This window comes from Bufo bufo, chromosome 1 (genome assembly GCF_905171765.1).
Source record: "Bufo bufo chromosome 1, aBufBuf1.1, whole genome shotgun sequence".
Taxonomy (NCBI): domain Eukaryota; kingdom Metazoa; phylum Chordata; class Amphibia; order Anura; family Bufonidae; genus Bufo; species Bufo bufo.
Window position 1 is genome coordinate 816,393,561 of NC_053389.1, and position 22,577 is coordinate 816,416,137.

Consider the following 22,577-nt stretch of genomic DNA (forward strand, 5'->3'; position numbering starts at 1 on the left):
GTATCCAACTTTCCCTATCGCGGAATTAATAGACTGGAAAACAAAACAGGACTTCTCATCTTCCATGGGAGTGTCTTATAACTAGGGGATGGGCACAAGGGCTGTCGTTGTCTGTAACGTCCACCCCTATCCTCCTCCCTTCGCTCTGAGTCATCTAAGTCCACCCCCTTCAGTCGGACGCTGTGGTCCCCCTTTTGTCCATCAGTAATCTGCCAGCTGTCCATTAGAACAGAGCTCTAATGTTTAGCACAACACTTAACATGTAACACGTACTGTAACTTCAAACATTGAAACAAACAGATCTGACAATACAGACATGAACACACAAAGGGCCCATAAGAAACTTTTCATTGACTTTGATAAAAAAAAATGTACAGCTTGATCAATGCTGTTGGCACCAATAAAAACCAAAAACTTCCAAGAAAAATAAAATAAAATCCTCCATGCGCATATTATTTAAAAAACAAATACCGTACTCCATACGCATTCATATACATTTTCATGTACTCATTTTCATTAACAGCTCATAATCAGTCTTCACACATATTCGCCTCAATTACAACTCAAAGCCACAACCATTCACATTCCACTGAATCATTTATGTCTTCCAACCCACATTGTTTCATACTAAAACTTGCAGCACAGACAAACACAGCTTTCCTGGAAACCGATAGCCACACCACACCCAGAATTGCTGATGGTCTGTCGCTGTAAGACAATATACATGTTATAATCATACAGTCATTTTGTTAAAAGCTGGATTCCCACAGTACACTGTTTGGGAAAGAAGAAAAAAAAGATTATTGAACAATTCTTTGTCTTCTATAATAATATTACACATATAACATCACTTACTCTGCATGATTCCCTGCCCCCATGATTCCCTCCCCCCTTTCCCTGCTCCTCTTGTCTCAGGAATGTTTCTGTGTGAAGGCGGGGGGGAAAGTGAATCTCTCTATTTCACAGTTCCATTAACTGACCTTCCTTTGTCTGTGAGCACCATGATATGGTGGTGATTCATCTGGTCCCACAGTATACATATACATCTTTGTTTTTTTGTTTTTTTTTATCCCATCTTTCTGTCCCTCCAGTTGCCATAAATCGACTTGCCGCTCGGTGCCATGCCTGTGTTGCACCTAATAATCCTTCATCATTCAGCTTTCCCTGACACTGCTCTGTTTTCTCACTCGTTAAAACTCCCCCTTCAACATCACCGGAGTTCTGATGCCCTCAATCTGTAAGCTCTAACTTCACAGTTTCTTACAGATTTTCATCCCTGTTGCCAGCCGGGCGACCTTCTGTCCGGGGCCACACTTTCTCTAACATTCTTTGTCACATTTTAACTTTCAATTCTCCATATCACATCCTATAATCTCCCTCTTTCCTCGCTACTAGCTAGGGGCTGTATTTTCTCCTTCTTTATAATACTGGGACTGACCCATCTTAACAACAGTATTTCAAACTGACACACACACAAAACAGAGGAGTGATCAGCACCTTTAGCCCTTTCTTCCGCAGACAAAGGATTCACCCTCCCCACTGGTTTGCTCAAATCTGACTATCACGTCTGACTAGTCAGCTGGGACTCCCCGCACGTCTTCCCCAAAACCAGGGGTCAGGTGGGCTCCGTCGCGTCTTCCTGGGGTCAGGTCAGGTAGTCTCCGCAGTCTTCCCTTTGATCAATGAGTCATGTGGAACTACCATCTTCCTAGGGTCAGGTCAGGTAGTCTCCGCAGTCTTCCCTTAGATCAATGAGTTATGCGGAACTACCGTCTCCCTGGTCAGGTCAGCCGGAGTTCCTTTGTCCCACACCTCGGCGCTACAGCGCCCCCTTCCAAACCAGGAGGTTACTGTCCCCTCCCTTTGTCTGCGGTTTTACCGTCTGTGCTCAACTCACTCCTCACATAAATCACAGACACACACAAAACATATACACACCAGACTATTGGTTCAATAGACTCTAAGCTTTCAGCATTACAGCCGACTACTATACTTACATCAGTACCACCCCACAGCGGACTGAGCTATCTGAGCTATCTGAGCATGACAAAGTAAATAGCAGAAAGGCAGCTGAGATAAAAAGTTCTCTCACCTTTCTTTGAGGTTGCAATCCTCTCCCCTCTGCCGTTCGTGAAGCTCAGGTGCCCGTCTTGTCAGCTGTTTGATGCTACATTCTCTCAGAGTCCCTTCGTGGTCGCCATTTTGATAAAGTCGCCCTAAATTAGGGCATTTTAGATACACTCTGGTGTTCCAGTTCAATGTACCCCCCCCAGGCGTTAATATCCACGCGTGGCTGAGAGACTAGACGCTGACACATAGATGGTCAATGCAATCTCTCACTTTTATTACATGGGATAAGCCGTATTTACATCTTCAGAAGAGGGCAGTCCTCTCTGAGGCTAAAACATTGTTTCATTGGTCAAAAAGGAAGAAGAGATAAGAGAGAGGAGATAATACACCTGCATCTGCGCACTGGGCCCTACTTTGGAATGTGAACTAATGTAAACATCTGGTTACCATCGCCATTTTGTAATGGCTTCTATTCTAACATATGTGACACTTCAAAGAGTTGCTTCTCTATAGGCAGTGGATAATATATATCATCAAGTCATATGATTGGTCTACGCATTCCACCACACTCCATGGAACACCTGCAGAAAGATGAGAAATCAGACACTGCCCGCAGCACTTTGCCCCCCTTCCTCTCCTGCTTGAGACAAAGAGAAGGGTGGGGGGGAGGCACTTGGAGAAGAAAAAGTTAAACTCATTACAGTCCTAGATATACAAAATATAGAATAAAATTCACACATCTTTAACATTATACCTGCTTCCACCAAATATTGATTCAGGGTTTCTATATACCTGATGCCACTAAATACTTATTGAGGGGTGCAATATACCTGCTATTACAAAATACTGAATAAAGGGGTATTCTCATCTTAATAATCATACCTTATTTCTTTAAGTATGTACCAATGATCATTTTTGCCAATATAAACTATTATTCAATGTCTACCTTTCTAGGTCAAATATTGTGGATTGTACCCCAGTGTTTGATTTTGGTCTCCCCTAGAAACATCCACCTCCTCTGGAGCGAGTCCCTGGGCCGCGCTTGCACATAAGCTCCTCTTCTTTCATCTTGCCTGCCGCTCAGTCATCACATGAGCGCACACGCCGCCCAATGCTGCGCATGCCCAGAGTGTTGCTGCTTCACAAACAGAGCCGCGCATGCTCTGTATGCAGCGGCCGTAGAGGGAAAGAATGGTGGAGGAGGAGGGGAGCTATCAGCCTTCAGCAGCGCAGCCCCGATCAGTGAATGGTGAGGAGAACGGGGCTGCGCTGCTGTGTAACTGTGCCGACCCCCCCCCCCCCCCCTTTCAGGTGGTGGAGGAGGAGGAGGAGGAGGAGGGGAGCTGTCAGCGTTCAGCAGCGCAGCCAGGGTCAGTGAATAGTGAGAACGGGCTGCGATCGAATAGAGAAATACACTGATGTAGCAGAGCTGAATATGCCGCAGATATGACACAGTGCTGGATGGAATAGAGAAACACACTGATGTAGCACAGCTGAATATGCGGCAGTTCAGACAAAGTGTTGTTGGAATAGAGAAACATAACTGATGTAGCAGAGCTGAATATGCCGCAGATCTGACACAGTGCTGGAAGGAATAGAGAAACACACTGATGTAGCAGAGCTGAATATGCCATAGATATGACACAGTGCTGGATGGAATAGAGAAACACACTGATGTAGCAGAGCTGAATATGCCGCAGATCTGACATAGTGCTGGATGGAATAGAGAAACACACTGATGTGGCAGAGCTGTATATGCCGCAGATATGACACAGTGCTGGATGGAATAGAGAAACACACTGATGTAGCAGAACTGAATATGCCGCAGATCTGACACAGTACTGGAAGGAATAGAGAAACACACTGATGTAGCAGAACTGAATATGCCGCAGATCTGACACAGTGCTGGATGGAATAGAGAAACACACTGATGTAGCAGAGCTGAATATGTCGCAGATCTGACACAGTGCTGGATGGAATAGAGAAATACACTGATGTAGCAGAGCTGAATATGCCGCAGATCTGACACAGTGCTGGATGGAATAGAGAAACACACTGATGTAGCAGAGCTGAATATGCCGCAGATCTGACACAGTGCTGGTTGGGGAGGAGAAGATAGATGTAGCAGAGCTATATATGCATCTATACTGATAAAAGGTCTATGGTTTATATACAACTTTAGTAGAGCTGTATTGGAAAAAATCTGCATCAGTGCTGGTCGGTGGGGGATGGTCATGTTATATGGGAGTCAAAAGAACAGATCATATCGCTACTGGCGGACATGCTTGTGGGCTAATGTATAGTAGTGAATTATTGTTTGGCTGCACAGAATGGGTTTGTAAAAGATAAGACAGGTTCTACGTGTAAAACTGTATTAGACTGCAGGACAGTGACCTTTTACTGTGTAAATAAACTGACCAGTGCTCTCTGAGTGACAATTCCCCAGCAGGGGGAGGGGCCTCACACTCTGCAGGCTGCTACACAGGCGAGCACGTAGGACTGATCTCTCAGTGTGATGTCATAAGGAGGCGTGGCTGGCCTTCACTTGAACTGGCTAAGCCCGCCCATCCTTAGAAGCTAGGAAGCAGGAAGTGAATGCTAAGCTGCCTGCAGGTGAGGATGAAATAGCAAGATGAGAATACCCCTTTAAGGGGTTCTATAAACCTACTTCCACAAAGTACAGATTTAGGGGTGCGATATACCTGCTTACACTAAATATTGATTGAGGCCTGCGATATACCGGCTTACACAAAATACTGATTTAGGGGTGCATTATACCTGCTTCCACCAAATATTGATTCAGAGGTTCTATATACCTGATTCCACTAAATACTTATTGAGGGGTGCAATATACCTGCAAATACAAAATACTGAATAAGGGGTTCTATATACCTGCTTCCACAAAATACAGATTTTGGGGTGTGATATACCTCCTTCCACCAAATATTGATTCAGGGGTTCTATATACCTGATTCCACTAAATACTTATTGAGAAGTGCAATATACCTGCTATCACAAAATACTGATTAAGGGGTTCTATATACCTACTTATACCAAATATTGATTGAGGCCTGCGATACACCGGCTTCAACAAAGTACTGATTTAGGGCTGCAATATACCTGCTTCCACCAAATATTGGGGACCTCGGAGGAATTCAACACCTGTGATGACCATGTGTTATCGAATTTCACCTATTATCATTTGGGGTTTATTCAACAGTAAAATTGTTATACGGTGACCTCCTAATGTACCTCCATCTACATTATCAATTGTTCTTTTCTGTCCGGTGAATGCCTAATGTTTGGGGCCTGTACTCCACTGGCCTGCAGTAAAATTGATATTGAAGGACCTTCTAATATACCTCCAGACACATAATTACTTTTCTGTCCGGTGAATGCCTAATGTTTGGGACCTCGGAGGAATTCAACACCTGTGACGACCACGTGTTATCGAATTTCAACTATTATCATTTGTTTTTTTTTCAAGAGGGGAGATTTCGTTAGCCATGTTTTTATTCCAATTTTATATTTTTAGTTCTTTTAAACATATGTATTTGACATGTATTTGTACTGGCCTGCAGTACATTTTTTTTATCCAGTAACCGCCTAATATACCTCCAGCCACATAATCACTTGATATTTTCTGTCTGGTGAATGCCTAATTGTTGGGGCCTGTACTCCAGTGGCCTACAGTAAAATCTTTATCCAGCGACCGCCTAATGTACCTGCAGCCACATAATCACAAGTTCTTTTATGTCAGGTGAATGCCTAATTTTTGGGGCTTCGGAGGAATTCAACACCTGTGACGACCACGTGTTATCGAATTTCACCTATTATCATTTGGGGTTTATTCAAGAGGGGGGATTTCGTTAGCCATGTTTTTAATCTAATTTTATATTTCTAGTTCTTTTAAACATATGTATTTGATATGTATTTGTACTGGCCCGCAGTTACATTTTTATCCTCTGACCGCCTAATGTACCTTCAGCCCCAGAATCCAAAGTTCTTTGCTGTCAGGTGAATGCCTATTGCCTAATTTTTGGGGCCTGTAGTGGCCGACAGCTAAATTTTTTATCTCAAGCCACATAATCACACCCTTGTCTCACTCCTCTGCCTCTCATTATGGTGGCATATGAACCGCATTCCCCATAAGGACCTTCTAATGTCACAGGGTCATGTGACTGTACCCCCCACCCCGTACTGTGCCCCTCACCCCGTACGGTGCCCCCTTATACCCTGCATTGTGCCCTCTTACCACACCCTGTGCAGTGCCCCTAGTCATTCCCTGTATTGTGCCATCTTATTCCCTTTTATATGGTCACGGTATGGCGGTGCTATCCGGTCACTGTACAGAGGTGTTATCCGGTCAATGTATGGCGGTGGTATCCAATAACTGTACGGTCATAACTGTATCCCTTTTCCTGCCCACGCCATTTTTTTTAGACCTGGCATGAGCGTGAAAAATATGCAGATTGAGGTGCTAAGGGCGTTTGCGCCACAATCTGTATCAGAAATACGCCTAACATAGACTTATTTCTATATAATAAATGACCCCCTAATTGTATTATTATTCGGGGGTAGGGATAATATCTTTATATTATATCGATTCTAGTGTATTATACTGTGTCCTGTATTTCGCAGTAGAAAAATGATCCTTGGGAAACACAGTCCTCATGCCTGACCGCCAGGACCAGGTAGCGCTCTGTCAGTACATGGCGGCCTCCCCTCTCCGCGACGCTGCTCCGCCGTGTACTGGTGCTTGTTCTGACACTAGGGCTGGGTTCACATCCTATTTTTGCCATCCATTTAATGCATACCAAAAATGTATGCGTTAACAGATGCCTCAGACTGATGCCGTACAGTGGCGTCCGTTCACCATACAGTTCCATGGTAGAAAAAAATGTACTTTAACATATGCATTTTTTAACTGGACTCTGCAGGATACAAAAATGTGGAGTGCTGCACATTTGTATACATCAAACCGATAGGAAATAAAAATTTTCTAGGCTCCAGCAGGGCACATTTTTGAGAGTTTTTCTTTAAGACGCATAAAAATGGCCCCTGATTAAAATACATATTTTTTGTGGAAATTTTTGCTAATGATCCCCCTCTTGTATGTCACTGTCCATGTTGTGGGACTATTTGTGCACTCATAGTTTATATTTGGTGGCTGCAAATATGACCTGAAGGTTTTTCAGGTTCGCCTGCTATTAAGGTCAATGGGCGCGATGCGAACGCGCGGTTCGTGAACATTTGATCACGAACGTGCGTTCGCGAAACGTCCGGGCCGATGTTCGTCCATCACTACTGGCTACTAACAGATCCTCTGATGCTCCAGGCTACTACCCGAGCTCCAGGCGACCCTTCTCTGATGCAGGTTTTGTTTTTGCTGCAGCAGCCCTTTAGGCCCTGATGTAGTGCACCAATTGATACGTGCTCATCACCTCCACTAGCTAGCTAACTACCATGCAGAATGCAGCATGTTGTTTATCCACCAGTTACTGGCACTCAATGCTACTGTCTTGTGTCTGACCATGTTGTCCTCTTAGGAACCTCTGTTTAAAAACTCAAAGAACATGCTCATTTGAGTGGGGATATCCTAGGTGTGACCCCCTACGCTGTCCTTTGACTCTGACCAACATTACTGTGTTACTTGGCAGTTTACTCTTACAATGTACAGTATATACAGTGCGGTATACCTCTTATGTAGGAACATCAACATCCTTCTTGAGGGTATATGGCTCACATGGGCTCTGTATCACAAGCTGGCTGTGAGGTCACAATTATCAGTATACAGCTTATATATAGTATGAATATACAGGGTGTTTAACCCACAGTAGTGCACATATCAATACTTTGCTGGTGCTTTTTACAGCAAACAGTTCAACTTGGATGGTATTGGCATTAAAACTGGGTCAACGGTAGCCCATACCAACGGGTAGTATAATGGTGTTTAAGTGCAAAAGTATATGGATTTTCCTGTAAGAGGGAAAATCTCACACTGGACCTAATGCATGGACCAGCAGGAGCAGCTTTTGGGACAGTCCAAATGGAGTCATGTATGGTGAAAGTTTCAGGATTTGGAAGATTAAGTAGGAAATATGAAGGTGGAGGCATCAATGCAGGTTGTCGAGAAAGACGTGGTATTTTCAAAGATTTCATCATGGATTCTGGATGACATAGAGGAACCAGTGGAGCAGGTTTTACCTGCATCTTGGTTTATTTAAATTTGCGACATAGTCTTAGGAACACGTATAACCTGTTGTAATGAGCTCCTCCCCTTCTCTGAGTCTTCATCAGCTGTGATGGAGAACACAGTGTCCATCATATACGTCACTAAGAATTGGCTGGTATGGGTTGTGGTGAGAAGTCCTTACAAGAGACACTTACACAATCCTCACTCTTCCTCATTGGGAAGGAAATAATTATAGGAAAGTATCTCTCCTGGGAGTGGTGCCAGGAGAGTATTATACAGTGTTATCTCAGGAGCTCTGCTATTCTTCACATAGACTCACATCCAGGAGCTCCACATGGATCCACATGCAGCAGGTATGTAGCTATATCTCCCCCCACATATCAAGACGCCTGCTACTTATCTTATGAGACTGGCCTGAAAGCATCACTGAGACTACAGAATCCCAGACTAATCCTTATCATACATGTAAACGGGAGGGGGGGTGTTATTAATAATATTAACCCTGTCCTGTCCATCCCCTTTGATCTGCCGCGTCTGCTTGTTATCGAACCTCTACCCTCAGTATATTGGATAATCTTCTGTTAGTTTGTAATCATTCTGTCTTTACCCTTATCTTTCCACCACTGATCATAGCTGTGCCCTGATGGAGCAGAGCTGCAGTATAAATCATGGCTGTCTATGAACGTTCTCATTCTTCCAGGTTATGGTGTACTGGACTTGTTGTATTTTTCTTTCTTGGAGACATTTTGATAGTCATCTGTCTGACTTGTACAATAAATCTCCAGCATTAAAGAGGTTTTCTGAGATTCAAATACTGATGCCTATCTTCAGGATAAGTAATTCATGTAAGATCTGCAGGAGACCAAAGCTGGGCTGTTTGAGGAGGCCAAGGCTAATGGTGACTGCACTTGCTATTGCAACTCACTTGAATGAGCCTGAGCTGCACCTAGGTGCCTTGATGAAGGTAATTTCACATGGCAAGGAAAAGCCGGAGTGCCGAGGCCTTCTCAAACAGCTGATGGGAGGTGGTCCCGGGTGTGGGACCTCCAGTGATCAGAAACCAATGACATATCAGAATCTTGGAAAACCCCTTTAATTACTGGTGACTTGTACCTCAATCATAAAAGTAAGCTGTAGATCGCATTTGAATAACTGAATCTGGTGATTAAACTGCCTTGGGAAAGGTGTTAGCACAGCTTGGTAAGTGGCAGACTACCCCAGAGACCAATACAAGATGTAGCTAAGCTGGAGTCACTACTAATACTGTATATAAATCAAGGTATTCGATAGCAAAGGTCAGACTAGCCCCCTCCATTATGGTACCTGATTTAGGGCAAAAGTGCTTGTTACACAGTAGCAAAGACAATGGGAAACGAATTGATAGTTATACCCCTGTAGACATGCACTGTATTGTGTACAGTTACATTTTCTTCTCCATTGCTCTCTGGTGTCAACCATTTCTCTGTAGGACAATGTATTATCCGCTGTATCAGCCGTAGTGCTCCCTAGTACTTGTAATTCCAGGCTGATCAGAAGATGGTTGACTGTAGGACATGGGAAGCCAGATCCAGTGCCCACAATCTGTTGTTATCTTTTGATATCATTAAAGGGAACCTGTCACCGGGATTTTGTGTATAGAGTGGAGGACATGGGTTGCTAGATGGCCGCTAGAACATCCGCAATACCCAGTAACCATAGCTCTGTGTGCTTTTATTGTGTAAAAAAAACGATTTGATACATATGCAAATTAACCTGAGATGAGTCCTGTCCCTGACTCATCTCACGTACAGGACTCATCTCAGGGACAGGACTCATCTCAGGTTAATTTGCATAGGTATCAAATAGTTTTTTTTTACACAATAAAAGCACACAGAGCTATGGGGACTGGGTATTGCGAATGTGCTAGCGGCCATCTAGCAACCCATGTCCTCAGCTCTATACACAAAATCCCGGTGACAGGTTCCCTTTAAATTTTATAATTTCACTGCAATAAACTTCAGATTACCAATCACCAACCAATTGTCAGAGGTGACAAAGGCCACGTTACATGGTGGTGGTTAGGGTTTCCTGCACTTGGGGCATATATTCAGCTTCTCCACCTAATTAAATACCCTGGACAAATTGGTGTGCACCCTGACACGGTCACCCAGCACCTGGGACACATGGACGCGAGCAACAATCTAGTGATTAGGAAACATCTGGAAGAGAATGCAACAAGCTTTAACCCTCTACCTCATCAGCACTAGCATTTTAGTTTTTGCTTTGGAGCCCCATCTCCACTGTGTACCAATCTTCAGAAGAATCCAGCACTCCTCATCTTGTATATGAGGTGATGTACATGTGTATATGAGGCATTTATGTATCTACTATTTATACAGGACATCCCTGGAACAATGGACCTGTTCAAACCCAACCTCAATGGCAGAGCATGCCTCCACCATACCACCAGAACCAGCTCTACAACCCCAGGGCGATGGTGCCCCTAGGACTGGAGCTTCTTGTAGAGGTAAGAAATCTTATGTGACATTCATCCCTGTACATTATTGGGTGGAATTTTTTTACTTCAATCTATGGGCTGGATGTGGGTGGGATGGAGGTTGTGGTATTAATTAATCTATCTCATGACCCTGTTTCTTTATCTGTAGGAAGAAGAAGTTATCCTCCAGAAACAAGGTGAAAAAGTATAATCTGGATTAGGGGCATATATAGAAATCATGAGGCCCCATAGCAAAACTCAGAAATAGGCCCCCAATAAAAAGTAAACTTTTTGCACTAACCTAATAAGGACATTATCAGTACATTTTATGTGCATTGTGTTTGTAATGGCAGAACTGGGTTAAAATGGCAGAACTAGAGCTAGCTGCATACAGATATAGATAGCCACCACTAGGTGGAACTAAGGAGCTTACTGCATACAGATATATACAGCCACCAGTAGGGGGAGCTTAGGAGATTCCTGCAAACAGATATATACAGCCACCACTAGAGGGAGCTCAGGTACTTACTACATAAAGAAATATACAGCCACCACAAGGGGGAGCTCAGGAACTTACTGCATACATGTATAGACAGTCACCATTAGAGGGAGCTCAGGAGATTACACCCTCTAGATATATACAGCCATGATTAGAGGGAGCTCAGGAGATTACTGCATACAATATAAACAGCCACCACTAGAGGGAGCTCAGGAGATTACTACATACAGATATATACAGCCACCACTATGGGGAGCTCAGGAGATTACTACATACAGATATATACAGCCACCACTATGGGGAGCTCAGGAGATTACTACATACACATATATACAGCCACCAGTAGGGGGAACTCAGGAGCTTATGGCATACAGATATATAGAGCCACCACTAGGGGGAGCTCAGGAGATTCTGCATACTGATATGTACAGCCTCCACTAGAAGGCGCTCTGTAGATTACTGCTTACAGATATATACATCCAGCACTAGATGAAGCTCAGGAGCTTTTTGCTTACATATATATACAGACACCAGTAGGGCAGCTCAGGAGATTACTACATACAGATACAGTATATACAGCTATCACTAGCGGGAGCTCAAGATCTTGCTACATACAGATATACACAGACACCACTAGGGGGAGCTCAGGAGATTACTGCATACATATATAAGCAGCCACCACTAGAGGGAGCTCAGGAAATTACTGCATATAAATATATACAGCCACCACTAGAGGGAGCTCAGGAGTTTACTGCATTCAGATATATACAGCCACCACTAGAGGGAGCTTAGGAGTTTACTGAATTCATATATATACAGTACAGACCAAAAGTTTTTTTATTTTCATGACTATGAAAATTGTAGATTCACACTGAAGGCATCAAAACTATGAATTAACACATGTGGAATTATATACATAACAAACAAGTGTGAAACAACTGAAAATATGTCATATTCTAGGTTCTTCAAAGTAGCCACCTTTTGCTTTGATTACTGCTTTGCACACTCTTGGCATTCTCTTGATGAGCTTCAAGAGGTAGTCCCCTGAAATGGTTTTCACTTCACAGGTGTGCCCTGTCAGGTTTAATAAGTGGGATTTCTTGCCTTATAAATGGGGTTGGGACCATCAGTTGCGTTGAGGAGAAGTCAGGTGGATACACAGCTGATAGTCCTACTGAATAGACTGTTAGAATTTGTATTATGGCAAGAAAAAAGCAGCTAAGTAAAGAAAAACGAGTGGCCATCATTACTTTAAGAAATGAAGGTCAGTCAGTCAGCCGAAAAATTGGGAAAACTTTGAAAGTAAGGGCTATTTGACCATGAAGGAGAGTGATGGGGTGCTGCGCCAGATGACCTGACCTCCACAGTCACCGGACCTGAACCCAATCGAGATGGTTTGGGGTGAGCTGGACCACAGAGTGAAGGCAAAAGGGCCAACAAGTGCTAAGCATCTATGGGAACTCCTTCAAGACTGTTGGAAGACCATTTCAGGGGACTACCTCTTGAAGCTCATCAAGAGAATGCCAAGAGTGTGCAAAGCAGTAATCAAAGCAAAAGGTGGCTACTTTGAAGAACCTAGAATATGAAATATTTTCAGTTGTTTCACACTTGTTTGTTATGTATATAATTCCACATGTGCTAATTCATAGTTTTGATGCTTTCATAGTCATGAAAATAAAGAAAACTCTTTGAATGAGAAGGTGTGTCCAAACTTTTGGTCTGTACTGTATATATATATATATATTTATACACACATACAGCCACTACCACCACAATATATGGCTATATACAGTCCTAGTACAATAGTACCAGTTGTAGTATATACATAGTACTCACCATAGTGCCAATAGTAGCAACTGTAGTATATATGCAGTACCGACCATAGTGCCAGTAGTACAAAAATTCTGGACCAAGTGTGGCTTCCAATATATCTCTGCAGAGCTTGCTACCCAACTTTCCCAGACTGCTGAAATCCAAATTTGCCTAGTTATGTAGTGATAAATCTCTTAGCTGGGCCACCTTGCTGTTCAGGGTCCTGGAAAAGCTGGGTGACAAGACTGTGGAGCTGTAATAAGGACTGATAAATATTAAAGGGCTTCTGTCACCCCACTAAACCGTTTTTTTTGTTTTGTTTACTAATAATCCCTATACTGCAAGCTCTGCATACATAAGTTAAATAATCATTTTGGTTCAGTAGAATTTGATAAAAAGCTATTTTTAAAATATGCAAATTACCTTGCTATCAGCAAGTAGGGCGGCTACTTGCTGGTAGCAGCCGCATCCTCCGATCCTAATGACGCCCCCTCCGCATTGTGATTGACAGGGCCAGGAAACGGAATCGTTCTCTGCTGGCCCTGCCTGTTAGCATTCAAAATCTGGCGCATTTGAATAACTGAATCTGGTGATTAAACTGCCTTTGGAGAGGTGTTAGCACAGCTTGGTAAGTGGCAGACTACCCCAGAGACCAATACAAGATGTAGCTAAGCTGGAGTCACTACTAATACTGTATATAAATCAAGGTATTCGATAGCAAAGGTCAGACTAGCCCCCTCCATTATGGTACCTGATTTAGGACAAAAGTGCTTGTTACACAGTAGCAAAGACAATGGGAAACAAATTGATAATTGATAGTTATACCCCTGTAGACATGCACTGTATTGTGTACAGTTACATTTTCTTCTCTATTGCTCTCTGGTGTCAACCATTTCTCTGTAGGACAATGTATTATCCGCTGTATCAGCCGTAGTGCTCCCTAGTACTTGTAATTCCAGGCTGATCAGAAGTTGGTTGACTGTAGGACATGGGAAGCCAGATCCAGTGCCCACAATCTGTTGTTATCTTTTGATATCATTAAAGGGAACCTGTCACCGGGATTTTGTGTATAGAGTGGAGGACATGGGTTGCTAGATGGCCGCTAGAACATCCGCAATACCCAGTAACCATAGCTCTGTGTGCTTTTATTGTGTAAAAAAAACGATTTGATACATATGCAAATTAACCTGAGATGAGTCCTGTCCCTGACTCATCTCACGTACAGGACTCATCTCAGGGACAGGACTCATCTCAGGTTAATTTGCATAGGTATCAAATAGTTTTTTTTTACACAATAAAAGCACACAGAGCTATGGGGACTGGGTATTGCGAATGTGCTAGCGACCATCTAGCAACCCATGTCCTCAGCTCTATACACAAAATCCCGGTGACAGGTTCCCTTTAAATTTTATAATTTCACTGCAATAAACTTCAGATTACCAATCACCAACCAATTGTCAGAGGTGACAAAGGCCACGTTACATGGTGGTGGTTAGGGTTTCCTGCACTTGGGGCATATATTCAGCTTCTCCACCTAATTAAATACCCTGGACAAATTGGTGTGCACCCTGACACGGTCACCCAGCACCTGGGACACATGGACGCGAGCAACAATCTAGTGATTAGGAAACATCTGGAAGAGAATGTAACAAGCTTTACACCTCTAACTCATCAGCACTAGCATTTTAGTTTTTGCTTTGGAGCCCCATCTCCACTGTGTACCAATCTTCAGAAGAATCCAGCACTCCTCATCTTGTATATGAGGTGATGTACATGTGTATATGAGGCATTTATGTATCTACTATTTATACAGGACATCCCTGGAACTCTGGACCTGTTCAAACCCAACCTCAATGGCAGAGCATGCCTCCACCATACCACCAGAACCAGCTCTACAACCCCAGGGCGATGGTGCCCCCAGGACTGGAGCTTCTTGTAGAGGTAAGAAATCTTATGTGACATTCATCCCTGTACATTATTGGGTGGAATTTTTTTACTTCAATCTATGGGCTGGATGTGGGTGGGATGGAGGTTGTGGTATTAATTAATCTATCTCATGACCCTGTTTCTTTATCTGTAGGTAGAAGAAGTTATCCTCCAGAAACAAGGTGAAAAAGTATAATCTGGATTAGGGGCATATATAGAAATCATGAGGCCCCATAGCAAAACTCAGAAATAGGCCCCCAATAAAAAGTAAACTTTTTGCACTAACCTAATAAGGACATTATCAGTACATTTGATGTGCATTGTGTTTGTAATGGCAGAACTGGGCTAAAATGGCAGAACTAGAGCTAGCTGCATACAGATATAGATAGCCACCACTAGGTGGAACTAAGGAGCTTACTGCATACAGATATATACAGCCACCAGTAGGGGGAGCTTAGGAGATTCCTGCAAACAGATATATACAGCCACCACTAGAGGGAGCTCAGGTACTTACTACATAAAGATATATACAGCCACCACAAGGGGGAGCTCAGGAACTTACTGCATACATGTATAGACAGTCACCATTAGAGGGAGCTCAGGAGATTACACCCTCTAGATATATACAGCCATGATTAGAGGGAGCTCAGGAGATTACTGCATACAATATAAACAGCCACCACTAGAGGGAGCTCAGGAGATTACTACATACAGATATATACAGCCACCAGTATGGGGAGCTCAGGAGATTACTACATACAGATATATACAGCCACCACTATGGGGAGCTCAGGAGATTACTACATACACATATATACAGCCACCAGTAGGGGGAACTCAGGAGTTTATGGCATACAGATATATAGAGCCACCACTAGGGGGAGCTCAGGAGATTCTGCATACAGATATGTACAGCCTCCACTAGAAGGCGCTCTGTAGATTACTGCTTACAGATCTATACATCCAGCACTAGATGAAGCTCAGGAGCTTTTTGCTTACATATATATACAGACACCAGTAGGGCAGCTCAGGAGATTACTACATACAGATACAGTATATACAGCTATCACTAGCGGGAGCTCAAGATCTTGCTACATACAGATATACACAGACACCACTAGGGGGAGCTCAGGAGATTACTGCATACATATATAAACAGCCACCACTAGAGGGAGCTCAGGAGATTACTGTATATAAATATATACAGCCACCACTAGAGGGAACTCAGGAGATTACTGTATATAAATATATACAGCCACCACTAGAGGGAACTCAGGAGATTACTGTATATAAATATATACAGCCACCACTAGGGGGAGCTCAGGAGATTACTACATACAGATATATACAGCCACCACTAGAGGGAGCTCAGGAGATTACTGCATACATATATAAACAGCCACCACTAGAGGGAGCTCAGGAGATTACTGCATATAAATATATACAGCCACCACTAGAGGGAGCTCAGGAGTTTACTGCATTCAGATATATACAGCCACCACTAGAGGGAGCTTAGGAGTTTACTGCATTCACCTTCTCATTCAAAGAGTTTTCTTTATTTTCATGACTATGAAAATTGTAGATTCACACTGAAGGCATCAAAATTATGAATTAACACATGTGGAATTATATACATAACAAACAAGTGTGAAAGAACTGAAAATATGTCATATTCTAGGTTCTTCAAAGTAGCCACCTTTTGCTTTGATTACTGCTTTGCACACTCTTGGCATTCTCTTGATGAGCTTCAAGAGGTAGTCCCCTGAAATGTTTTTCACTTCACAGGTGTGCCCTGTCAGGTTTAATAAGTGGGATTTCTTGCCTTATAAATGGGGTTGGGACCATCAGTTCCGTTGAGGAGAAGTCAGGTGGATACACAGCTGATAGTCCTACTTAATAGACTGTTAGAATTTGTATTATGGCAAGAAAAAAGCAGCTAAGTAAAGAAAAACGAGTGGCCATCATTACTTTAAGAAATGAAGGTCAGTCAGTCAGCCGAAAAATTGGGAAAACTTTGAAAGTAAGGGCTATTTGACCATGAAGGAGAGTGATGGGGTGCTGCGCCAGATGACCTGGCCTCCACAGTCACCGGACCTGAACCCAATCGAGATGGTTTGGGGTGAGCTGGACCGCAGAGTGAAGGCAAAAGGGCCAACAAGTGCTAAGCATCTCTGGGAACTCCTTCAAGACTGTTGGAAGACCATTTCAGGGGACTACCTCTTGAAGCTCATCAAGAGAATGCCAAGAGTGTGCAAAGCAGTAATCAAAGCAAAAGGTGGCTACTTTGAAGAACCTAGAATATGACATATTTTCAGTTGTTTCACACTTGTTTGTTATGTATATAATTCCACATGTTTTAATTCATAGTTTTGATGCCTTCATAGTCATGAATATAAAGAAAACTCTTTGAATGAGAAGGTGTGTCCAAACTTTTGGTCTGTACTCTATATATATATATATATATATATATATATATATATATTTATACACACATACAGCCACTACCACCACAATATATGGCTATATACAGTCCTAGTACAATAGTACCAGTTGTAGTATATACATAGTACTCACCATAGTGCCAATAGTAGCAACTGTAGTATATATGCAGTACCGACCATAGTGCCAGTAGTACAAAAATTCTGGACCAAGTGTGGCTTCCAATATATCTCTGCAGAGCTTGCTACCCAACTTTCCCAGACTGCTGAAATCCAAATTTGCCTAGTTATGTAGTGATAAATCTCTTAGCCGGGCCACCTTGCTGTTCAGGGTCCTGGAAAAGCTGGGTGACAAGACTGTGGAGCTGTAATAAGGACTGATAAATATTAAAGGGCTTCTGTCACCCCACTAAACCGTTTTTTTTGTTTTGTTTACTAATAATCCCTATACTGCGAGCTCTGCATACATAAGTTAAATAATCATTTTGGTTCAGTAGAATTTGATAAAAGCTATTTTTAAAATATGCAAATTACCTTGCTACCAGCAAGTAGGGCGGCTACTTGCTGGTAGCAGCCGCATCCTCCGATCCTAATGACGCCCCCTCCGCATTGTGATTGACAGGGCCAGGGAACGGAATCGTTCTCTGCTGGCCCTGCCTGTTAGCATTCAAAATCTGACGCCTGCGCCGCGGCCGTAAGTATCTTCAATCTGCGCAGGCGCACTGAGAGGCGGCCGCTCGCTCCTCAATGCGCCTGCGCCGGGTGTAGATGTGACGTCATCGGCGCAGGCGCATTGAGGATGGAGCGGCCTAGCGAGTGGCCGCCTCTCATTGCACCTGCGCAGATTGAAGATAGGTACGGCCGCGGCGCAGGTGCCAGATTTTGAATGCTAACAGGCAGGGCCAGCAGAGAACGATTCCATTCCCTGGCCCTGTCAATCACAATGCGGAGGGGGCGTCATTAGGATCGGAGGATGCGGCTGCTACCAGCAACTAGCCGTCCTACTTCTGGTAGCAAGGTAATTTGCATATTTTAAAAATAGCTTTTTATCAAATTCTACTGAACCAAAATGATTATTTAACTTATGTATGCAGAGCTCGCAGTATAGGGATTATTAGTAAACCCAAAAAAAAAAAACGGTTTAGTGGGGTGACAGAAGCCCTTTAAACCTACCTAAATAAATCCCCCTCCTCACTCCTAAATAGTGCCATAGCTAGGCAGATTTGCTTTCAGGGTGCTTGGATAGTTGGATTAACACCATGTGGAACTGTGATAGATAATTAAATATTTTACATCGACCAAGACAAATGCCCCTCATCCTCCTAAACAGTGCCATTATAGGGCGTAATGATCGCGGTCGCAGAGGGTGCGACCGTAACTGGGCTCTGCACGAAAGGGCGCCCGCAGCCCCGAACGTGCTGCACTCAATTCTAACTTGTAAGTGCAAGACAGACCCGCCGTGGGAGGTCACGGGTCTTGCTCTCGCAGGATCACAGCTGGAATGACGCGTCGGTGCCGCCAACGGGATTGTGCGACTTAAGCTCTCAGCCCGCGAGTAGGGACCTGTGAGAGGAACAGTTGGTATTTTTTTTTTGCTAATGTATGGCACACACCGGCTTCATACGGGGGGGATGATCAGTGGTGCAGCAGGCAGCAGCACTAATGTCTGACTCTTAATTCAGAAAGGGGGGGCCCGAGCCGAACAAATGAGGGCAGGTGGCAGCAGCCAGGAAATAATGAGGTGGCAAAATAAATGAAATATATACAGAGAGGGGCAAAAAATGAAATATATAGGGCGAAATGAAATATAATGAGAGAGGGGGCCACCGACAAAACCTTGGCAATAATAACCATGAGCACCGCCGTGCCCTGCCGGCCATATGAGGGCACGGCACCACTGATCATCCCCCCCGTATGAAGCTGGGGGGGAGGGGGTCCCAATTTAAAGTTTGCCCTGGGGCCCGTAGAACTCTAGTTACACCACTGGTGCCATAGCTAGGCAGGTTTGCTTTTCAGGGTGCTGGGAAAGCTGGGTTCCAAGGATATGGAACTGTAGTAGATAGCAGAATACCAAATATACCATTTCTAAATATTGCCATAGCTAGACCGATTTTCTTTTTAAGGTCCTGGGAAAGCTGGGTCACTATCACGTGGAACTGTAATATGGAATGTAGAATACTAAATCTGCCAATATATATCCCCCTCCTCACTCCTAAATAGTACCATAGCTAGGAAGAATTGCCTTTCATAGTCCTGAGAAAGTTGTTTACTTGCATAATGTAAGGGTAACATTTCCCTGATAGTGTGTACAGATCCACAAGACTTTTAATCCAGCTTTCCCACACTGATGGATGTCACATTTGCTTAGACAGACAGAAATATCCTTCCTGCCTATATAGGCACACTGTCATGACGGACAGTATCTCAGATATACAGACAACCAAATAAACAAGTGTCTAGGCGAGATGCTGGGGAATGGTCACTTCCTAGCATATCCTTGACTTCTGTCCCTACGCTGCTAAGCCCACATTCAGACCTTGATGGTAGGAATAATGTGTCCTCGTGCCTGGACTGCAAACACCCTAGAATCCCTGAGATGGTGAAAGGGGAGAAGGGGCAGAAGACACACAAACAGCCTAGACCGCAAAAACAGGAACCAAACTTATCTGAGCTGGAACAGACAATCCTTCCTTCCTTGAATCCAAGGCCAGACTGAATTCTATAACCCGCGCGGCCCTCTGGGAGTGAAGGCAATTTAAGCCAATGACCTCACCCAGAGCACCTGAAGGAAGGCGGATCCAGCATGATTCCAAAACAAAACAAAACAAATGGTTAGACACGTGCTGCCAATCTGACAGACCTCCGCACACCGTCCGAGCAGGGAATGACACACACTTGACAAACTTTCCTTAGCAACCCATTTGTTTGTTTTACAATTTTTACATGCTGCCCCTTTAATCAGCTCTTGGAGGCATATTACATGCCAAAAAAAAAAAATTGAAAAATGTAATAAAATCAAATAAGAAAATAAATAAAAATGCCCACAATAACAGAAACAGTCGTCATCATCGCACCCCAATTAACGTGAAACTATACATATTACATATCAAAATGATCGACACAAAATAGGGATTTTTTTTTAGGGACTGAACAATTTATTTGGGTGTTTGTATTTTTAAAGAATAAGAAGCTATAGTGTGAAAGTTTTCCATAAATAAATAAAAATAAAAAGAGTAAAAAAAAATTAATTAAAAAGTCTTATTTGTCGCAAAACAAATAAAAAGTTACAACCGTTAACCACCACGTGAGCTAAATCACGAAAAAGTGTCTGGCCATTCAGACCTGTTCACGCCTGGTCACTAAAGGGTTAACTAATTATTGCCTTTCTTGCTAATAAGGAAAATTGCTTATTGGTTATCGCATGGAGCGTGTCACATGGGCATACACTCCACCCTCTGCTCAGCCGATCGCTTCTAACTCCTCTTTTTACGAATGGTGGAAGGTCTCAGTACTCAGACCCCGACCAAGCAAAACCTTTGACACGTGTACAGTATGTCTCTCTATGACATATGAAAAGTTTCAAAAAAGTGCAATTACTCTTTAAGTGGTTAAGAAGAATCAGGACAACTGCTCCCCAATCCAACTAGGCCCACCACATTTCCTTTCTGCTTTGTGGAAGTAACCTGAGACATCGCTCTTCACATTCTCTAAACTTACTGAGATTATTCTTTAGCTTTCTTCAACAGATCTGGGCAGAATCTCTTCACCATACATCGGGAGTCAGAGTGCTGTGGACCAGGCTTCAATGTAAGGTTTCGAAATCCATACCAGAAGGACGTGGTGTCACTGTATGCGGAATCAGGGGGATGTTGCTGGGGAGGATACAGTCATGTAAGCTCCTGAGTGCCTTGTTTAAAATATTCTGTGTAATGCGTAGTTAATCTGTGCTGGCGCGGCAAGGAAATTTAACAAAATTTACTAGACTGAGTAGATATGAGTGGTAACTGTGGATGAGGGAATTGTGGAGATGGAGGAGGTAGTTTGGAGATTCAGGAAGGGACTGTGGAGATGGAGGAGAGATTGTGGACATTGGGGAAGGGACTGTGGAGGTGAAAAAAGGTATTGTAGAGATGGAGGAAGGGACTGTGGATGTGGAGAAGGGACTGTGGAGATAGAGGAAGGAACTGTTAAGGTGAGGAGGGGACTGTGGAGGCAAAAAAAAGGTATTGTGGAGATAGAGGAGGAACTGTGTAGATGGAGGAAAGGATTGTGGATATGGAGGAGGGAACTATGGAGATGGAGGAAGGCACTGTGGGGGTGAAAAAAGGTATTGTGCAGATTATGGATAGACGAGGTTAACATCACAGTTTATTTTTCCAATCTTTTTTTAGACAAATCCTGATGAACTAGAATGCATTGCTATTTGTTATATACACTTGAACGAGGTGATAGATTCCCTTTAATTTTGTGTGCGGTTTGGTACTTTTTTGTAGGTTTACTAACAGTTGCCAGAGGTCAGAATTCAGGAAACAAGCAGATGACTAGTTTATTCCCTTCAAAATTGACACTAGCTCTATAAAGGTTTTATGATCCTGTAGTGTAAATGGTAATGGCATTGAAGATTTGTAAAGGCGTTGTTTAATACCAGCATTACGCCCTCATAGGGTAAAAGAAAATTATAGGAGCTCTAGACCCCCCTCTTTGAGCAAGATTTTCCCTGAAGAGGCTATAACTAGAGATAAGCGAATTCCAAAAAATTTTGATTCAGTCGGTTCGCCGAATTTTCCTAAAAGATTTGATTCGATCCAGATTTATTTGCAGCAAATCACAGTAAAAAAAACTGCTATTTTCTGGCTGCAGAGAGCCTGTATAGGGGTGTAGAACACTGTGCCTTGCAATAACACACATAGGGAGTCTGCTGTGGTAGTGAAACAATACTGTGAGTCAGTATGACATGCAGATGACAGGCGTCACTCTTAGAATCACTGCACACTTCACTTATTTGGGCAGTTAAGGGCTCTTTCACACCTGCGTTATTGTCTTCCGGCATAGAGTTCCGTCGTCGGGGCTCTATGCCGGAAGAATCCTGATCAGGATTATCCTAATGCATTCTGAATGGAGAGTAATCCGTTCAGGATGCATCAGGATGTCTTCAGTTCC

The 22,577-nt window shown here is 43.2% G+C and overlaps 1 protein-coding gene across 5 annotated transcripts in view; it reads left to right on the forward strand.

The window, feature by feature from the left end:
* The window catches only part of LOC120986624, a 128,240-nt gene that overhangs the window by 87,720 nt on the left and 17,943 nt on the right, over nucleotides 1-22,577 (forward strand). The window contains exons 1-6 of one of the 5 annotated variants that reach the window (XM_040415286.1): nucleotides 8,521-8,619; nucleotides 10,645-10,772; nucleotides 10,912-10,939; nucleotides 14,867-14,994; nucleotides 15,134-15,161; nucleotides 21,151-21,308. In XM_040415286.1, the coding sequence (XP_040271220.1) occupies nucleotides 8,601-8,619; nucleotides 10,645-10,772; nucleotides 10,912-10,939; nucleotides 14,867-14,994; nucleotides 15,134-15,161; nucleotides 21,151-21,308 (489 nt within the window). In that variant the 5' untranslated portion in view covers nucleotides 8,521-8,600. Of the gene's footprint in view, nucleotides 1-8,418; nucleotides 8,620-10,644; nucleotides 10,773-10,911; nucleotides 10,940-14,866; nucleotides 14,995-15,133; nucleotides 15,162-21,150; nucleotides 21,309-22,577 lie in introns of those variants that run through there. The other 4 variants (XM_040415287.1, XM_040415285.1, XM_040415284.1 and 1 more) reach the window with 4 other exon arrangements.